This window comes from Geotrypetes seraphini, chromosome 3, assembly GCF_902459505.1.
Source record: "Geotrypetes seraphini chromosome 3, aGeoSer1.1, whole genome shotgun sequence".
NCBI lineage: Eukaryota > Metazoa > Chordata > Amphibia > Gymnophiona > Dermophiidae > Geotrypetes > Geotrypetes seraphini.
In genome coordinates this window covers 399,418,439-399,439,629 of record NC_047086.1, presented here as the reverse complement: position 1 = coordinate 399,439,629, position 21,191 = coordinate 399,418,439, and the positions used below count along the sequence as shown (strand labels likewise).

Below are 21,191 nucleotides of genomic sequence, written 5' to 3'. Positions count from 1 at the left end.
TATTAAAACGGCTTACCATAGTCTTTTCCAAGTTTTCTAGCAATCTCTGATACTGTCATGTAAATATAGTACAACGAGGTCTTTAATATTAAAACAAACACTCTGAGCAATTCTCTATAATCACTGAGTGATTCACATTTGCAGCCAAAATTTGCAGACAGGTCTGCGCTGTCGTTGCCTTACTTTCTGAATGCCGATTGGCTCAGGCACTAACAGGAAAGTAAGGCTTGACAGCTCAGACCTGTCAGAAAATTTTGCTGCCATCAAGCAACCCCCAAACAGCGGGAGAGAATCCCACTCCCTCCCACTGCCCATGCAACCCCCCGACACCCCCACCCCCCCATGCCTCCGAGCCTCTGCCCCTCCCCCGTTACCTTGTTTACAATGGCTGGCCAGAGGGATGCCTTCTCTCTCTGGCCAGCTGTCCTGCCTCTTCAAAATGGCTGGCCTTCCCCTCCCCTGGGATTCACTGGGGAGGTGAATACGGCAAGAAATAAAAAAACACAATTGAATATGTTTCATCCACAGTATCTATTAGAGCAAATAATATAGGGTGCAGAACTCACCTTAATAGCTATATATAAGCCTTTGGTCGCTTCTGGAAGCTACATATCTCATGAGCATTCTCAGGGTGAGGTTTGCCTTTCCCATATAATCTAAAAATGTTCTAAAATTCAATGGTGACAACATTTGATAGGATGTCTAAGTCTAACTTTGTACGTTTTTGCAACAAATCCAAAGTTGGAGGTGGAGAAATAGTTATTTTCGAAACGGCAAAACCGCTTGACATACCTTTTTTTTTTTTTTTTTTTTTAAATCGATCACTTAGATGTCTTGGCCACCAGAATGTTCAACCTTAGGATGTCCAACTTTATTTGCCATTTTTAACTACAAAAACTCCAAGTTGAAAACGTCCTAATCCAGACCTTTTGGATGTAGGAGGGGCCAACATTGTAATAGACTGGCCACATAGATATGCCAATAGAACAGTGGGGCACCTTAGAGGGCACTGCTGTGCACTTCACATAAAGGGTGCCAGAAGTATATCTTACCATAGCCCCCTTCTATGGTGAGCCCTCCAAAACTCCCCCCAAACCTACTATACATACTGTGTTCCACTCCATCTGTTGTACTGGGCGATGGTGTGTCCGCATCTGGAATCCAATATTGGTCGCCTTACCTTAAGAAGGATATGGCAATACTCGAGAGGGTTCAGAGGAGAGCGACACGTTTGATAATAATAATAATAACTTTATTCTTCTATACCGCTAATCTTGCGACTTCTAGACGGTTTACAGTCAAGGGTGCTGGTCATTCAGCGAAATACAATTTGCAGATATTCAGAGGGAATAAAGAGAGCAGAGACCTTAAGAAGGCAATAGTATAGAATACAATTTGCTGATCAAAATATAAGATGTACATTTTAAGCAACGTAAAATTGCGATTAGATGAAGATAACAGATTATATATATCACAGTGATGCAAAATCAGGGGGATAATTGATGGGGGAGAGAGAGGGGAGAACGGGTCAATTGTTTAGGTATTTCTGGAATAGGTATGTTTTTAGGCGTTTCCTAAATTCCCCGTAAGTAGTGGGCGAAAGCAGTTGGTCTAAGTCTTTGCCCCATAAGGCTGCTTGCTGGGAGAGAAGGTGTTCGTGGTGTTTTTTCATTTTGCAACCTCTAACTGGAAGGGAAATGAATTTTGAGTGTGTGTTTCTCTTATGTTTGTTATTAGAAAAGGAGAAAAGGTCGGTTATGTACTTGGGGGTAAGGCCGTATAGTACTTTGAAGCAGAGGCAGGCAAATTTAAACCTTACTCGGGCTTCTGTTGGCAGCCGGTGCAGCTGTCGATAGTAAGGTGTCACGTGGTCGAATTTCTTCAGCCCGAAGATAAATCTGACCGCAGCATTTTGCATTATTTGGAGACATCTCATATTCTTTTGTGAGATTGCTAGATAGGCGATGTTGCAGTAGTCGAGCTGACTCAGTATGAGAGATTGTACTAGGAGTCGGAATGTTGACGTATCGAAGTATGATTTAATGGTTCTGAGTTTCCAGAGAGTAAGAAAACCCTTTTTGAATAGGGAGTCCACTTGTTCCTTCATTGTTAGACATTGGTCTAGAGTGACACCTAATATCTTCATGGTGGGCTGGATAGGGTAGTTGAGTTTATTGATGCATAATGGGGTTTTATTGTCAAGCGCGTGAGGGGAGGCAACAAATAATTTTGTTTTTTTCTGGGTTGAGTTTGAGCTTGAAATCAGTCATCCATTGTTCCATCTCATTTATGGCAGCGGTTGCATTGGGAATGGTTTCTGAGATAGAGTGGGTGAATGGGATAATGATTGTAAAGTCGTCTGCGTAGCTGAATAGTTTTATTCCTAGTTGGGTTAGTTTTACACCTAATGAAGACATGTAGATATTGAAAAGCAGTGGGGAAAGCGGTGATCCTTGTGGCACTCCGGATGAGTTGCTCCAGGTCGTTGTTAAAGCGTACCTGGTAGGAGCGGGATGTGAGGAAGCCGCAAAACCAGTTCATTATCTCAGCTCTGATGCCAATGGCGTCTAAGCATTGCTTCATTTTCTCATGGTCTACCAGGTCGAATGCAGAGCTCATGTCGAATTGCATGATCAGGGCGTTGAGGCCCTTGCTAAATAATAGGCGCAGATAGTCTAAGATGGCAGCGATTACTGTCTCCGTGCTGAACTGGGGTCTTATGTTCTAAAGCCGGATTGAGTATCGTGCAGGAGGGAGAATTGATTAAGGTAGTCCATCAGTTGGGTGTGAACTAATCCTTCCATGATTTTTACAATGAATGAGATGGATGCTATAGGTCTGTAGTTGGTTATAAGCGCTGAGGATTCTTTTCTATTTTTTGGGATGGGGGTTATTATTATGTGGCCATTGTTTGTGAGGAAAGTCCCATTTTTTAGGTTGTCGGCTAGGTAATGTAATAGTGATATTTTGAATTCTGGAGGTGCTGCTTTCATAATCTCTGGGGGGCAAATATCTAGGATGCAGTGAGATTTAGAGTATTTGTTGTATAGTTTGGTGTAGGTATTCCATTCTGGATCTAGAAAGGAACTCCAGATCATGTCTGTAAGTATTTCATTGTCGTGTGAGTTAGCTATTTGGTGGTTACTGGGGATGATTGTTACATCGTTGTTGCTTGTACAGTTATTTTTTAGGTTTTTAATTTTGGAATCAAAATATAGAGCTAGGTTTTTTGCAGTGGGTAACTTTGTATTGTGGCGGGTGGTGTCAAATAGGTTTGTGACTATGTTGAATAATTCTTTTGTCTTGGTTCCTTGTGAGCCTATGCAGGATATGTTAATTTTGGTGGAGTAGAACGCTTTGCGTTTGTCTTTTATCAGTTGTTTGTAAGTTTTTATGTAGGCTCTCCAATTGTTGTGGTCTATCAGTTCTCCTGTTTTAGTCCAAATTCTTTCTAGTCGCCTAGCTATTTGTTTTGTTTTTAGTAGTTCAGTGTCGAACCATTTGTTGTATTTGTTTGTATTGCTTTTGCTTTTATGTATGGGGGCGATTTTGTCTAGGATGGATGTGCTGGTTGTGTTCCAGTGTTCCCAGAAATCTATTCCTTCCTCTATTACTGTGTGCGGTTCATATTCTGACCAGTATTTTTCTGGATTAATATAACCTCTTGTTTGATGTTCTTTTTTTATTATTGGACGTGTTTTAGATTTTCGGTGTGACCAAATCAGCTTAAAATAATAGGTGAAGTGGTCGGACCAGATGTCGTGATGCCAGGTGCCTTCAGTCAGAGAGATAATTGGGTCAAGGTTATCTTTTTTGGACATGGTAACCAGATCTAAATGATGACCCTTTTCGTGAGTTTGTGTGGGTGCGGGGATGTTATAGTTGAGTAGAGTTAGGAAGTTTTTAAGTTCTTTTGTATCTGTGTTGTTCTCTTCGTCTAGGTGTAAATTTATGTCCCCTGTGATGATGTTGTAATTGAGGCTAATAGAATTGTGCAGGATAAATTCGTAGAAGTCTTCTTTGGCTTTGGGCCAGCTTTTAGGCGGGATGTAGAATAGTATGCAGGCTAAGGATTCTTTTAGCTGGGTATTATTGATTTTACAGGCTAGGATTTCTAGGTTGTCGGTCATTTTAGAATCCAGAAGTTCGAACTCGAATCCTTCTTTAAGGATTATAGTTAATCCTCCTCCTTTTTTGCCTATGTGGTTTGACGTAAGGATTTTGAAATTGTCTGGTAGGAGATCGGATATAATAGGGTCATCTTTGGACAGCAACCAAGTTTCAGTTAGAAAGAGGCAGGCTAATTGTTTGCTGGTGATCCAGTTGTTTATGAGGAATGCCTTGTTCATAACAGATCTGGTATTTAGATATGCTCATGGGATGGAGGTGGTTGCGGCAGTTACGGTTGAGTTAGTGGTTTTGATGTTTTTTATTTCCCTTGTTCTTTTTTTAAGTGTACAGTGGTGTCTGTTTTTATTTGCAATAACATTAATATGATTTATGGTATTTTCTTGCAGGTTAGTGATGTGGCGGAAGGATAGAACTGGGTATTGAATGGATTGTAATTGTGTGTAGAGAGAGTGAACGTCTTTGATGTTACCGCTTATTAGGTAGATCAATAGGATTAGTAGGAGATTCATGATTGTGGGGTAGATAGAATATTCCTGGGGTCTTGAAGCAGGGGAAGTTTTTTGTTTTCCTAGAATTCTTGATTTGTGAATATTTGGTTGATAGAGGGGTATGGTACTGGATTATTGATATTATAATTTTTTTTTTTTAATAAATTATTGTGACCTGGGAGGAGACAGTGTTCAGGGTGTCCTAGCTGGCTGATCTAGGTGGAAGTAGATCTTAGGAGGACCAGGTAGAGGCAACTAATTACTGCCCATGCTTCTAATAGTTATTCCTACAACTGATTAATATGTCACATGCAGTTGACTTGTGCTGTTGATCAGATGCAATTAATACATGCGACTAACATATGCGACTAATTAGTTGTTCATGCGTCAACAATTACATGTACGTATAACAGTTACTTTAATGTCTAATAGTTATACATGCGACTAACAGTTGTTCATGCAGTTAACGGTTGTACATGTGTCTAACAGTTCAAGCAATTAACAGTTGTACATGTGACTAGCGATTGTACATGCAATTAACAGTCTCTGATAGTTAAGAATATGGCTAGCAGTTATTCGCGATTAAAATTGCGCATGTATATAGCAATTATTCGTGCAGCGTAACAGTTAGGTTTGCCTCTGATAGTTAATTATGTCTCTAATGGTTATTTATGCTTCTAGCGCTTAATTAAACTCTTAACAGATATAAACGTATGGAAGAGCTGGCAGTTAAAACTTGGATATGGCTGGGCCTTGAAAAGGAAACTTAGCTGACTGACAGTCGGAAACTTGGCTGACCGTCGGTAGTACTTGAGGACACTTCACCAGGACGCTTCGCAAAGGCGCGTGCTAAGGCGCACGCGCCTTTGCTGTGTGCCTTAGCCACGTGCCAAATGGTGGCGCGCCGTTGAAGTGTCAGTCTTTTGCAGCAACCCCGCTGGTTCAGGGGAGGGGCAGCGCAGTGCTCGCGTGCCGCTCTAGGGCTGGTTCCCAATCAAAATGGAGGAGTTCGGTGTCGGTCTTTTGCAGCAACCCCGCTGGTTCAGGGGAGGGGAAGCGCAGTGTTCGCGTGCCTCTCTAGGGCTGGTTCCCGATCAAAATGGAGGAGTTCGGCGTCGGTCTTTTGCAGCAACCCCGCTGGTTTGGGGGAGGGGCAGCGCGGTGCTTGCGTGCCTCTCTAGGGCTGGTTCCCGATCAAAATGGAGGAGTTCGGCGTCGGTCTTTTGCAGCAACCCTGCTGGAAAACCTTTCATACGCTGAGAGATTGGAGAAACTGGGGCTCTTTTCCCTGGAGAAAAGGAGACTTAGAGGGGATATGATAGAGACTTACAGGATTATGAAGGGCATAGAGAAAGTGGAGAGGGACAGATTCTTCAATCTTTCGAAAACTACAAGAAGAAGAGGGCATTTGGAAAAGTTGAAAGGGGACAGATTCAAAACAAATGCTAGGAAGTTTTTCTTCATCCAACGTGTGGTGGACACTTGAAATGTGCTTCCAGAGGGTGAGATAGGACAGAGTAAGGTATTGGGGCTCAAGAAGGGATTGGACAATTTTATGTTGGAAAAGGGGATAGAGGGGTATAGATAGAGGATTGCTACACAGGTCCTGGACCTGTTGGGCCACCGCGTGAGCGGACTGCTGGGCACGATGGACCTCAGGTCTCACCCAGTGGAGGCACCGCTTATGTTCTTATGTTATTTATTTATTCAATTCTCTATACCATTCTCCTAGGGGAGCTCAGAACGGTTTACATGCATTTATTCAGGTACTCAAGTAGTTTTCCCTGTCTGTCCCGGTGGACTCACAATCTGTCTAATGTATCTGGGGCAATGGGGGGATTAAGTGACTTGCCCAGGATCACAAGGAGCAGCGGGGGTTTGAACCCACAACCTCAGGGTGCTGAGGCTGTAGCTTTAACCACTGCACCACTTATGGCTGCAAGTGGCACCTATATGGCAGTATAGTAAGATTTTGGTGGGTTCACACTTTCAACCTTAAGTGGTTAGAGTAGCTTAAAGACCTGGGTCCTCCTCTCTATGGCTCACTGGTTCACTCAATAGGTTACTTAAGACACCTGTGTGATACTCTATACTAGGTGCTGCTCGTTTAAAGACAGGTATGTACTGTCTTAGATTTTGGGGGGGTGAGAGGGCCTCATGAACAGTGGGTTAGGGTCATAACTTAATCCCTCCAGCAGTCATTTGGTCAGTTTGGGTATCTTTTTGGGATTTAGATGCTTTTAAAAACAGGTCTAGCTCAGAATATGCAAGTTCCATCCAGGACGTCTTGGGAAAGGTTTGATTACTACCACAAGATGTCCAAGTCAAAGCCCTCCCAAAGCCAGCTCAGAACATACCTCCAATATACCCCCTTTAGTTTTGGATGCACAGTGGCTAGGATGCCTAACAAGATGTTCAGAAAATGGTTTTGAAAATTGGCACTTGGACGTTTTGGTGAGAGATGTCCAAGTGCCGATTTATGCCATTTTTTGGATGTTTTAGTGTTTTGAAAATGCCCCTGATAGTTAGGAAGTGTTCTATGTGAAGTTAAAAGTATAATTTTGAATCAACTTCCTACAAAAATATACTTATGGAATATTATTTTGTTACAGAAAATAAAAACAGAGTTGAGAGGATTGGGTTAAATTAACAAAGCATTAAACAAAACAAATCTTCAATAACCAACAGTGTACAACACCCAAAAATCAGAAAACAAATATCTCATACATTTTTTTTTTTTTACAGATGTGGAAAGAAATAGATGGAAGAATAACAGATGCCGCAAATGAATCAAAGGATAATGTCAAATTTTTATACACACTTGAAAAAGTTTGTCAGCCACTATATTCCTTTGACTTAGTAAGTATGTATGTTTCTGAGTGAGGTGCGTGAATCACAGTGCAGAATTTTAATTCAAACAATTAATTTTATTGATGACAAAGAAACACCACACATCATGAAAACCAAAGCAATACATAAAGCCATAGCCAATCCAATCAAAAAGTAACAAAGAATATTCCAGTCATCGAAGTTTTATATATAACATCCCAGTATGTGTCACATAAGAAAATCTTGTATTGTAAAATCTTGCACTGTAACTATGGCCAACCCAACCTGTAAACTGACTTTGTGTGACAATTAGGATAAAACTTGTACTAGAAAACTTGCACTGTAAGAATAATTACCCAGGACAAGTAGGCAGGTATTCTCACAAGTGGGTGACGTGATCCAACGGAGCCCCGATGCGGACGCCTCACAAGCAGTCTTACTTGAAGAAACTCGAAGTTTCGAGTCGCCCGCACCGCGCATGCGCGAGTGCCTTCCCGCCCAGCGTAGGGCACGTCTCCTCAGTTCTTACTTTTCCGTGGAGCCGAGAAGTCCGTCTTCGACTCTATTCGTGAAGTTTTTTCACTTGCGCCTTCTTAAGTCCGCGGTTTTGGGTTCTTTTTCTCAGAATCGTTGATTTTCGTCGTGCTTTCTTGTTTTTTTTTAAAAAAAATTTCTTCCATCCGTTCGACCGGGCAGGCCACGTGGCCGCAGCCCCGCGGCTTCGATCTTGCGGCGGAGCTATTTCGGCCTATGTCCCAGCCTGTGACCGGTTTTAAAAAGTGTTCCAAGTGCCAGCGCGCAATTTCACTGACGGACCCTCATCGACGCTGTCTTCGGTGTCTTGGGCCTCAACACATCCCAAAATCATGCCGGCCTTGTTCAACACTCACAGCCCGTGCCTGCAAGCGCCGTTGCCTCTTGTGGGAGCAGCTTTACAGCATGGAGTCTTCGATGGAGCTTCCGTCATCGAAGGGTGCTTCACCATCAACCTCATCCGAGGCTCTCCAGTCTTCCACATCTACTGCTCCGAGCCTCATCAAACCTGCTTCGTTTGTACCAGCTCAGCCTTCAACGCCGGCTGCGGTGCCTTCTTCTGTCTCTTCAGGTTAGATAGCGCAGCAGCCCATTCCACAGGTAGTGCTCAAAGTGCCAAAGGCTTCTAAGTCCAAGCACTCTCACACTGCCTCAAGGGAGCACGAAGCTCGTGCGGGTGGTCCCATTGGTGACGCAGATCCATCCTTGCTGGCTTTGTTCCAGACCTTACTTGAGAAGCAATTCATTCAACTCTTTACCACCATGGGGCCGAAGCTTCTCTCTCAACTCCAGCCTGGGCATGCGGAGGTCTCCCGCGAGGTCGAGCCGCCTCCTGTGCCTCAGCCGTACGCACACTCTCTACAGGGAGCAGAGTTTCTGCGAGTGGCTGGTCTGGCATCGATGCATGCATCGCAAGGAGCAGAGTCTTTGCCCATGCCTCCATTGGAACCGATTCACTCGATGCAAGGAGCAGAGTCTTTGCGAGTGCCTCCATTTTAACCTATTCACTCGATGCAAGGACTCGAGTCTTTGCGAGTGCTTCGTGGTGCTTCCAAGTAACCACCACTGCTTTGATTCACCGCTTCCAGCCCCATCCACTCTCTAGGGGCTTCAGCGAAGACACACTCGCCTCGTTTGTCGAGGCCTGCTTCAAGACACAGCTCACATCATCGATCGAGACATTCTTCGAGGCACTCCTCCAGACATGCTTCGCCTCATCGGAAGCAGCCTTTTCTTCAGTATTCCTCACTGGCTACTTCGCCTCCTCCGCTGCTGGCTCTCGAGGACACCATGGGGTCTTTTTTCCCATCGAGATCCCCGTCCTCATTGGATCCAAAAGCCTCGACGTCCTCGAGTCCCTCTTGAGGCCCGGCTCTGGCGTACCAGCTGTCTTTCTCTTCTTTTCTTCGCCAGATCGCAGCTGATTTGGACATCCAACTGGACATTGAGTCCAAATTTTCAAAGGAGTATCTCGAGACCATGCATCTTCCTCAACCTCCTGCTGAATCCCTCAAGCTTCCTCTCCAAAAGCTACTGGATCAAACCTTTGTCCGCTGTCTGGAGACTCCCTATTCCATCCCAGCTGTCCCAGGAAAATTGGATTCCAGATACCGTACGGTTCATCATAAGGGGTTTGATGGGGCTCAACTATCCCATCAATCCCTTCTGGTGGAATCTTCATTAAAGCGGTCTCACCCCTCTCAAGTATATGCCGCTGTTCCACCGGGCAGAGAGGGCAAGACAATGGACAGATTTGGGCGTCAAATTTACCAGAACTCAATGATGATCTTCAGAGTCCTCAATTATAATTTCCATTTCATTACATATTTTGAGTTTTTTCTGTCCCTCCTTCCGAAGTTCATGACCTACTTGGATCCTCGGGCGCAATTTGAGTTCCAGGAGGTTCTGGCCTCATTGTCCCAACTTCGGCTGTAATTACTTCAGTCCTCATATGATGCCTTTGAGCTGTCGGCTCGGGCTACTGCTTTTTCGGTGGCCATGCGATGCCTGGTGTGGCTCAGGACCATCGACATGGACCCAAATCTTCAGGACCGGCTGGCTAATGTCCCTTGTGCTGGCACTGACCTCTTTGATGAGTCCATTGAGGCAGCGACCAAGAAGCTTTCAGACCATGAGAAATCCTTTCAATCTATTCTCCGTCCTAAGCCTAAGCCAGCTCCTTCCCATCCTTCTCGCCCGCCTCTGATTTACCAACGGCGTTTTCCACCCAAACAGGCTCCTGTCACTCGTCTGCCTGTCAAGAGGCAGCATCCGCAGAGGCAGCAGAAGCCTCAACACCTGCTGTGCCTAAGGCTACTCAGCCTTTTTGACTGTCTTCTCGAGAGCATAAGGTCAGTCGTTCTGCCCTTCCCCGTTTTTCCCCCTATCGGAGGTCTCCAAAATTTTTTACCATCGATGGACGACTATTACCATCGACCTCTGGGTCCTTTTCATCGTACAGGAGGGATACTCTCTTCAATTCCATCAAGTTCTCCAGAACATCCTCCAAGAGAGTATCCTTCCAATCCCTCCCAGACCGCATTTCTTCTTCATGAAGCTCAGGCCTTGTTGTAGCTCCGAGCTCTCGAGCCAGTTCCTTTGGCTCAACAGAACAAGGAATTTTACTCCCAGTACCGTATTTTCACGCATATAACGCGCGCGTTATACATGATTTTACAAACCATGCATAACCGTGCGCGTTATACGTGTGAGCGCGTTTTAAAACTTTTTTTTTCATTGCGATCCAGCATCTCCCCTGCCAACCGGCATCCTCCCCCCCGCTCGCGTCACCCCCCTCCCCCACGATCCTACATCCCCCCCAGCACCGCAAAACATCTCTTACCCGATTGGGCACCAGCACCAATGCACAGGACGTGCCAGTGCCAGTGCCCGAAGATCCTCCCTCGTTGGGCTGGGCTGGGCTGGGCTGTGCGGTGCGAGGGAGATCCTTCTTCTTCCCTGTGCCGGGCTGGACTGGGCTTTGAGCATTTGCGCATGCTCAAAGCCTTCTGATCTCGCTCTCTCCGAGATTCTCAGATCTTTTCTTAACGTGTAGTTTACCTTTACTGACATTATCTTTTATCTAGAACTGACCTGTCCATTTGATACCACTTTATTATTACTATCTCTGCTGATGTACTTTGACGTGCGTGACTCTTTGTATATTTTTTTTCTGTATCATGGAATTTATATGTCTGCATCATGGTACCCATTATAAGTGTTCTAGTAATAGATTTTGATGTTTTCTTATGCTTTTAAAGTTGATGTTTTTTTTACATGTATACCACATGGTGATCCATTTAGACTATCTGTTTCATCATTGCATGTTTTATTTTATTTCCATGCTTCATTATATTTTACATATAAGCATTTCCGATGTTCTTTCTTATAGATTACATTTGCTCTTTATTGCTACAATATAGCATAAGGAGGTTTATTCATTTTATGTAATATATATGGACTAGTGTTTAAGCCCGTTACATTAACGGGTGCTAGAATATATGCCTGTCTGTCTTTCTTTATTTATTTATGTTTCTCTCCCTGATCCTGTCTCTTTCTTCCTTTAATTCTGTCTCTCTCCCTCCTGCTATTTTTCTCTCTCTCTCCCTGGCACCCTTTGTCTGTCTGTCTTTCTTTCTTTCTGTCTGTCTCTCTGGTCCCCTGTCTGTCTTTCTTTCTGTCTCTCTCTCCCCCCCCACACACACACTTTCCTTTGCAGAAGCAGCAGCGGTATTTCCCTTCCCCTCCAGGTCCCTGTGAAGTAGTAGCAGCATTTCCCCCCACCCCCATTCCCTTCTCTACCCCCCCCACTTTCCTTTGCAGAAGCAGCAGTGATATTTCCCTTCCCCTCCAGATCCCTGTGAAGTAGTAGCAGCATTTTCCCCCACCCCCCATTCCCTTCTCTCCCCCCCTCACTTTCCTTTGCAGAAGCAGCAGCGGTATTTCCCTTCCCCTCCAGGTCCCTGTGAAGTAGTAGCAGCATTTTCCCCCACCCCCCCCATTCCCTTCTCTCCCCCCCACTTTCCTTTGCAGAAGCAGCAGTGATATTTCCCTTCCCCTCCTCCCTGTGAAGTAGTAGCAGCATTTTCCTCCACCCCCCATTCCCTTCTCTCCCCCCCACTTTCCTTTGCAGAAGCAGCAGTGATATTTCCCTTCCCCTCCTCCCTGTGAAGTAGTAGCAGCATTTTCCCCCACCCCCCATTCCCTTCTCTCCCCTCCACTTTCCTTTGCAGAAGCAGCAGTGATATTTCCCTTCCCCTCCAGATCCCTGTGAAGTAGTAGCAGCATTTTCCCCCACCCCTCCATTCCCTTCTCTCCCCCCCTCACTTTCCTTTGCAGAAGCAGCAGCGGTATTTCCTTTCCCCTCCAGGTCCCTGTGAAGTAGTAGCAGCATTTTCTCCCACCCCCCATTCCCTTTTCTCCCCCCCCCACTTTCCTTTGCAGAAGCAGCAGCGGTATTTCCTTTCCCCTCCAGGTCCCTGTGAAGTAGTAGCAGCATTTTCTCCCACCCCCCATTCCCTTCTCTCCCCCCCCCACTTTCCTTTGCAGAAGCAGCAGTGATATTTCCCTTCCCCTCCAAGTCCCTGTGAAGCAATTCCCTTCTCTTACCTGAGCTGTCCTGCTCCGTTTGGCCCCTCCCTGCGATCTGGCCTGCTCTGTTCTGCCCCTCCCCCTTCCCTTCCCGCGGGCTGGCCTGCTGCGGCCGAAGGTTTTTGTTTTAAGCTTTAAAAGTGCCGGCGGCGGCTCCTCTCATGCTGCTGATCCTCCTGTAAAGAGCAGCCTGCGATGGTGGCCGGCTTTAGCGAACCTCGCAGGCCGCGCTCCAGCCTCAGTAGCATGTTCCCTCCGACGCACAGGATCGCGTCAGAGGGAACGTGCTACCGAGTTGGAGAGCGGCCTGCGAGGTTCGCTAAAGCCGGCCACCATCGCAGGCTGCTCTTTACAGGAGGATCAGCAGCAGCAGCGACGGCGGCGAGTGAGGGCCGAGATGTGTTCCCTGCTGAGGACGCGGGCAGGGAGAGAGCTTGCCTGGCTTCCAGGGTGAGTGAGGGCGGGAGGAGGGGAGTGGCCAGAATGTTCCCTGCCGCTGGGTTGGCTGCCACGGATCACACACCACAGCGGCAGGCAACACGAAATCCTAAGTGCGCATGTGCGCTTAGTCTTTTATTATATAGGATATATTTTATGTACCTGCGGTTCACTTTATTTTGTATTTATATTATTGTTTATTCATTTTAATGTTACATTTACATTATTGCTTATTTATTTCAATGTTGCTTTTTATTTTATTTCATTCAGTGCTATTACGGTAGTCCCCTGAGGAAGGTAACCCCAGATGCCAAAACTGTGATCCTAGTCAGGACTTTTTATGATTTTGTGACTTTTTACAGCTATAGCTACTGAAGACATCTGGAAAATGGCCACTTGGTCCTCAATTCATACTTTCACCTCTTACTACTGTTTAAGAGAAGTTAGTTTGGGCAAACAGTTCTATAAAATCTTTTTAGTTCCTAGACACCAGTTTTCTTCTAATCTTCTTAGGTTTCATCAGGCTTTTGTTTATATATCAATTGGTTTTCTTCAGAGTCGTGATCCTGGCAGCTTCTGCGTCCCACATGTTATTATACCTGCTTGTCCTCAGAGAAAGCAAAGATACTTTCCTGTAGCAGGTGTTCTCTGAGGAGAACAGGTATATATTCTCATAACCTATCACCTCCCCTAATTGGTTTCTTAGCTTTGTTACTGAACAGATGGTCCCACAAGCCAATGTTGGGTGGGAATGCACCATCCTGCTTGTGGTACAGGCACTGCTTTAAAAAATGTAGTGTCAATGCACTTGGTAGTGTTTATACTGGGTTTGTGTATTGCATCACCCACATGTGAGAATATATATCTGCTGTCCTTGGAGAACTCTGCTACAGATAACTCTGCTTTCTCTGAGTACAAGCAGGAATAATATTCTCACATGTGGGATTCCTACGCTTAGGTAAGCTGCTATTCTGAGGCTCTGGAAGATATTTTCTCCCAGTAGACTGGTCTTTCAACGTCTCCTCAGCCCAAGAGATCTGAGGGGAGGCTACTGATTATTTCTATGGCACTACTAGACATATGCCCAAAGATACCGTCCCCATCATGTGCTGCACGGCATGTGGCACAAGGGCGCTCTTCTGGTATCCATCAGGCATAAATTAGGGATAAAAGAGCCTGAGGATTCTATCCCTGAAAACTGAGGCAAACAGAGGAGATATATTCATAGTGGTGTTCAAATCCAGACTTAAAACCTACTTTTATGAAACTGGGTTCTGATGTAGAGAGAACCTTGATGACATTAGAAACTATTTTGTACTTTTTAAACTAATTTAATTTAGATTGTTTGTTTACTTTTATTTATTTTATTTTATACTAGCTGATGCCCCAGCGATGCACAGGTATTTAATTATAGCAATAACACTGTAAATGGATTCAAAAAAAGATACTTTATAGTGGTGAATGAAATTATTTTTTTACAGCTTTATAAAAAGTACAATATTCAAATTATAATGTGAAATATTTGACAAAATGAATACAATACAACTAACACAAAACTTGATTAGAAACAACATTTTTAGTTTCACCTCCAGGAGCAAGAACATATACATTCTTGGGTGAACCCACCCTTGAGCAAGCAACAGAGTTGTCCATGGGAAAAACAGGGGGATCTTAAATCCACTCCACAGTATGTAATAGTCTGTCCTTGTGATTTGTTGATTGTGATAGAGAATGCAAGTCTCACTGGAATTTGCAATCTCTTAAACTGAAAAGAAAGATCTGTTGGAATAAGTGGTATCCGTGGGATAAATACGGTTTCACCTTGTCCCTTTCTGGTTAAGATAGTCACTTCAATTACATTGGACAGTAACCTCTTTACACAAAGCCTTGTGCCATTGCAAAGTTTTGGTGGTTCAAGGTTGCTAAGTAAAATAACTGGAGACCCCACAGCTTTTTACATTTTTTCCATTGACATGAATGGGTGAAATATGATTTTATGTTTGTAGCTCCGCCCACGTGTGCAGGTGGGCCGCGAGACCCCCAGAACATATCACCCCAGGTAGTGAGGGATCCGCATATCAAGTTTCGTTCAAATCGGTCCCACAGCTTTTTACATTGTTCCCATTGAGTTGAATGGGTGAAATCTGATTTTCTGTTTGTAGCTTCGCCCATGTGTGCAGGTGGGCCGCGAGACCCCCAGAACATATCACCCCAGGTAGTGAGGGATCTGCATACCAAGTTTCGTTCAAATCGGTCCCACAGCTTTTTACATTTTTTCCATTGACATGAATGGGTGAAATCTGATTTTCTGTTTGTAGCTCTGCCCACGTGTGCAGGTGGGCAGCGAGACCCCCAGAACATATCACCCCAGGTAGTGAGGGATCTGCATACCAAGTTTCGTTCAAATCGGTCCCACAGCTTTTTACATTTTTTCCATTGACGTGAATGGGTGAAATCTGATTTTCTGTTTGTAGCTCCGCCCACGTGTGCAGGTCGGCCGCAAGACTCCCAGAACATATCACCCCAGGTAGTGAGGGATCTGCATACCAATTTGCGTTCAAATCTGTCTCACAGCTTTTTACATTTTTTGCATTGACTTGAATGGGTGAAATATGATTTTCTGTTTGTAGCTCCGCCCACATGTGCAGGTGGGCCGCGAGACCCCCAGAACATATCACCCCAGGTAGTGAGGGATCTGCATACCAAGTTTCGTTCAAATCGGTCCCACAGCTTTTTACATTTTTTCCATTGACTTGAATGGGTGAAATCAGATTTTCTGTTTGTAGCTCCGCCCACGTGTGCAGGTGGGCCGCGAGACCCCCAGAACATATCACCCCAGGTAGTGAGGGATCTGCATACCAAGTTTCGTTCAAATCAGGCAAGCCGTTTTTGCGTTGGCAGCTTTTTACATTTTTTTCCATTGACATGAATGGGTGAAATCTGATTTTCTGTTTGTAGCTCCGCCCACGTGTGCAGGTGGGCCGCGAGACCCACAGAACATATCATCCCAGGTAGTGAGGGATCTGCATACCAAGTTTCGTTCAAATCGGTCAAGCCGTTTTTGCGTGATCGCGGCACATGCACACATACACAAAAACATACCTCCGATTTTATATATATATAGATTGATTTATGTAAAGCTAATATTTGGCTTTTAGATTATAAGATACACAGAAGGCTATGACTCTTGGCGTGGGATAAACATTTTTTAAAAATAAACTTTGGAAAAAATTTTAAATACTTGTGTTTATATCCATCCCTACCAAACTTGTAAAAACACTCATATCTATTATCATTTCCTCTTTACTGCCCTACCTCTCAGTCCTTTGTATTTTCCCAACTAAGTTGCATGTATAAATTACTTTTGGTCCTGTTTGTCTGTCATATTTAGATTGTAAGCTCTTTGAACAAGGACTGTCTCTTGTGTTTGCTGTACAGCACTGCATATGTCTGGTAGTGCTTAAGAAATAATAGTAGTAGTAAGACAGCAGGCTGAATATTCTCGCAGACCCTCCCTCCTCCATTTGAAGATGCAAGTTACATACCTGTGTCTTTTACTTTTATGTGAAACTGATAGAGAAATTCTCTGAGCATCCTGTTATCTGTCTTGCTCCAGTGGATCAGTACTCCAGAATCCTGATTTTCTAGGTAAGGAAGGAAGCACTTTATTTTTGTGTTCATCCTCCCTATAACTGAAGGGGTTCTCAAGCCTGACTCTTGTAAACATAAGCCTCCACAGTTTAAGATAAGAGGCTAGGGGATACAAATGTTATGATTAAATTTGATTATATTTTTATTTATTTTATTCTGCTTGATGTTGAACACTTTTTGGGATAGTACATAAAATATTATTATTAGCTTATGAATGGCTTCATAAGTGTTTTGAGCTTTTGCAGGTGTATGATTACAGTAAAGGAGCTCTCTAGGCAATTAAACATTTTTAGCTGATATGATATATTATAATTTTAATTCTAGGTTCCTATGGCACATGGGATACAAAATCTGATAAATGCCATAAGAATGATTCACAGTGTCTCCAGATATTATAACACATCTGAGAGAATGACATCATTGTTAATTAAGGTAGGTGAATCATAAATATATACACTTCTCCCTCTATATTCACGGTTTCAGCATTCACGTTTTTTAGCTTGCTGGCTCCTCCCCCCCAAATTATGTCAGCTTGCATAGAGAAATCGCTGATTCCATGCATTTACAGAGAAAATCACTGATTCCTAGCACTTTCGTCACCATGTTTTGCCTCTCCTTCAGGAACAGGCCAGGACTCCCACCATGTTTTTCGCAGTTTCACCATATTTATGATGGTTTTTAATTGAAAACAGCGAATAACATATGAAAAAGATATTCGCGGTTTTTCTGTATTTGCGGTTCTGTTAATCCCCCTATCACAGTGAATACGGAGGGAGAAGTGTATATATATAAGGGGGAGAGACTTAAATTTATGTAATTACAATAATAATAGAAAAAATTTTCAAGTGACTTGCATGAACCAATTGTTGTATTATTGTTCACTTGTTGTGAGATATAAAAATGAATAAAGATTTGGGAAAAAAAAATTATTTATTCATTTTTACCACTTACAAAAAGTGCATCAGAAAATGACATTTTAACTTGGATTTTCTGCAATAATCAAATTAATGAAATTTATCCTCCTCCCTCCCACCCCTTTCATAATATACGTAAAACACGTATACCATATACAGTGATACCTCGGTTTACGAATGCATCGGTTTGCGAGTGTTTTGCAAGACGAGCAAAATATTCGCAAAATCGGCACCTCGAAAACCGAGCTTGCCTCGATTTGTGAGCGGCGCCCCCCACGATCTGGCACCCTCCCCCCCCCCGTGATCCGGCATCCCCCCGCTCGCGTCTCACCCCCTCACCGCCGCGATCTGAAATCTCCCAGCACCCACCCAAACACGCTGCTTACCCCCATTTGGCCACTGGCACCAACGCACAGGACATGCCGGTGCCTGAAGATCTGTGTCCTCTTCTTTGCTGGGCCTTGAGCATCTGCGCATGCTCAAGGCCTTCAAGTTCATGCTCTCTGCGAGATTCTCGGAGATCTCCGAGAATCTCGAAGAGAAAGTGAATTCGAAGGCCTTGAGCATGCGCAGATGTCTATTCATTGCAATAATTTGTTAATGTCCCCCAAATCTTTTTAAAATTATTATAATTCCCTTTTTGTATGGCAATTGATCTTTCCATTTTATAAATATGACATAATGAATTCCACCAAAATGTGTAGCTAAGCCTATTGTAATTTTTCCAATTGTTGGTAATATGTTGTATGGCAAGTCCTGTCATAATTAATAAAAGCTTGTTATTATTTGATGAAATTTGACTTTTGCTGTCATTGACATCCCAAACAGAATTGTATCATATAATAAAGCAACATGGTTTTCTAGTAAACAATTAATTTGAGACCAAATTGATTTCCAAAAAGCCATGATACAGGGACAATAAAATATTAAATGATCCAAAGTCCCTGCTTCCAGATTACAATGCCAGCATCTATTAGACCTAGAGCTATCTAACTTTTATAATCTAACAGGGGTCCAAAAAGCTCTATGTAACAAAAAGACACTGTACATCTCATTCTCCAAGACCAAATTCGTGGCCATTGAGACGCAGAAATTTGATGCTTAATCTCAATGCTCCAAATATCTCTAAGACCATTCCTTGGTTTTTTATTCATTTAATCAGATTTCAATTTGTACCACTGTGCGGCTTGGTGTCCCAAGAAATCCACCTGAAAGCATAAGAATTCCAGACTATACTGATTATTAAGAATTTTCCATTCAGGGAACCCCTCCTGAATAGCCTGCTTCAGTTGCAACCATTTAAAGCTTTGTGATTTATTAAGACCAAATTTATGTTGCAACTGTGAAAAATCAAGCAGTTTACCATTTGAAATAACATCATCTAAAGTCTGTATACTTGCAATAATCCAATGCTTCCAAACGATTTTAAATCCGCCAATTTGAATCTTGGAGTTTACCCATAAAGATTGATTTGTAGATTTATGTGATGGATTAGGTGTTAAATTATTGACATAACGCAATGTTTTCCATGTATCCATTAATATTCTGTTTTCTTTATATTTCCTAGGCATCTTGATACTGAGAACATGAAATAAATGTAAAGGAAACATGAGCCGTCATTCCAAATACAACCAATCTGGGACATTTTCCATGAGCTCTGGGAGGACCCAATACATACCCTGGCGTAAAATATAGGCTTGATGATACCTATAGAAGTTAGGAAAATTTACCCCACCCTCCGCAATTGGTTTTTGTAAAGATACTAAAGCAATTCTAGGTATTTTACCCTGCTAAACAAATTTTGTAAGGATACCATTTAACTTTTTATTAAAGGACCCTTGGAAAAAAAATTGGTATCATATTCATTTGATAACAAACCACAGGCAAAACCATCATTTTAATAGTTTGAATTCTCCCCCACCAAGAAAGATGTAAAGGATTCGATGGACCTCAGGTCTGACCCAGCAGAGGCATTGCTTATGTTCTTATGTTCTTATTCCATTGCTCACACATTTCTGTTACTTTCTTTAATAAAAGATTTCCATTCTCTTTTATTGTGTCTTCCAGTGTATTTTTAATCTTAATACCTAAATACTTTAATCCGTCTTCTTTCGAAATAAATGAAAATGTTTCAAATAGACCTTTAGTACAATGCATATTAAGCGGAAGAATTTCTGACTTATTCCAATTTATCTTATACCCTGAATATTTTCCAAATTTCTCAATCAATTCCAGCAAACATGGAATGGAAGTTTCTGGATTTCTCAAATAGAGCAGGATATCATCTGCATATGCAGAGACTTTATATTCCCGATCTGTACGAGCAATACCCTGTATCCCCTTTGCTTTGCTTGTTGAGTGGCTAATAACAAGGGTTCTAAAACAATATCAAAAAGCAAAGGAGATAATGGACAGCCTTGTCTAACCCCCCCTCTGCAAATTAAATTTCTCTGATACATTATTATTAATATACAATCTTGCAGTAGGAGAACTGTACAACGTCTGAATCATTTGTATAAATCCAGAACCCATACCAAACCAATTTAATGCTTGATACATAAAAGTCCACTCAACCCGATCAAAGGCTTTCTCTGCATCTAAAGAAACAGAGAAAGCCGGATCATTTAAGGCTTTTGTTAAATTTAACATATGAAAAGACTCCAGAGGTATTTACTAATAACTGGAAAGACCACAGTAGGCTTAGTTTTAATTTTTGGTGGAACTCATTATGTCATCTGTATAAAATGGAAAGATTAGTAGTGATACAAAAAGGAAATTATAGAAACTTTATTAAAATTTGTGAGCCATTAGCATTGTATTGTCAATATTAAATACCTTGTTTTCTGTGAATGATACACCATTTTATAGTTGAAGGGGGGTGGGAGGGTATTGGAGAGTTATTTGGAAATTAATATCAGGGAGGGAGGGAAGGGGGGAGGGGGGATTATTATTTATATAAAGACATTGCTGATAAGATTTTAAAGTGATTTGTTAATTGTTGATATGTGTATTGTACACTTGTTGAAAGATGAAAAAATGAATAAAGAATTATAAAAACAACAACAACAACAAAAAACATATGAAAAGTCAGTCTGGTATTATTAGAGGACTGTCTCTTAGCAATGAATCCTGTTTGGTGCATATCAATAATAAAAGGGAGAGCTTTAGCTAAGCGTAAAGCCAATGTCTTAGCCAAAAGTTTTCCATCAACATTGATTAACGACATTAGAAAATGGTGGTGAATGGAATTTGCTTGGAGGAAAGAAAGGTGAGTAGTGGAGTACCCTAGGGATCAGTACTAGGACCTATTCTGTTTATGTTCAAACAATTTTTATTGATGACAAAAGAATATCCAACAGCAAGAAGGACAAGTCAATGTACAAAACCACAACCAATGCAGGCAGAAATAACAAAGATTAATCCAGTCATCAAAAGTTTTGTATATAACATATTTCCCCTCCCCTCCAAAACCACCCCAAAGAAAAACCAACAAAGCCTAAATTCAACAAGTTAAGAAATCAGAATTCTTATGATCCCCAAACATAGCCAATCTCCCCAAAGCAGTTCTCCAAATAACCAGCTGAAAGATGACAAAGGGAAAAAAAAGAAGGGCATA

The 21,191-nt window shown here is 42.7% G+C and overlaps 1 protein-coding gene across 1 annotated transcript in view; it reads left to right on the top strand.

Moving 5' to 3' along the window:
- Positions 1-21,191, top strand: part of DNAH8 (dynein axonemal heavy chain 8) — a 1,666,792-nt gene that overhangs the window by 413,839 nt on the left and 1,231,762 nt on the right. Inside the window, 2 exon segments of the mRNA XM_033937418.1 lie at positions 7,365-7,478; positions 16,986-17,093. Of these exon segments, the coding sequence (XP_033793309.1) occupies positions 7,365-7,478; positions 16,986-17,093 (222 nt within the window).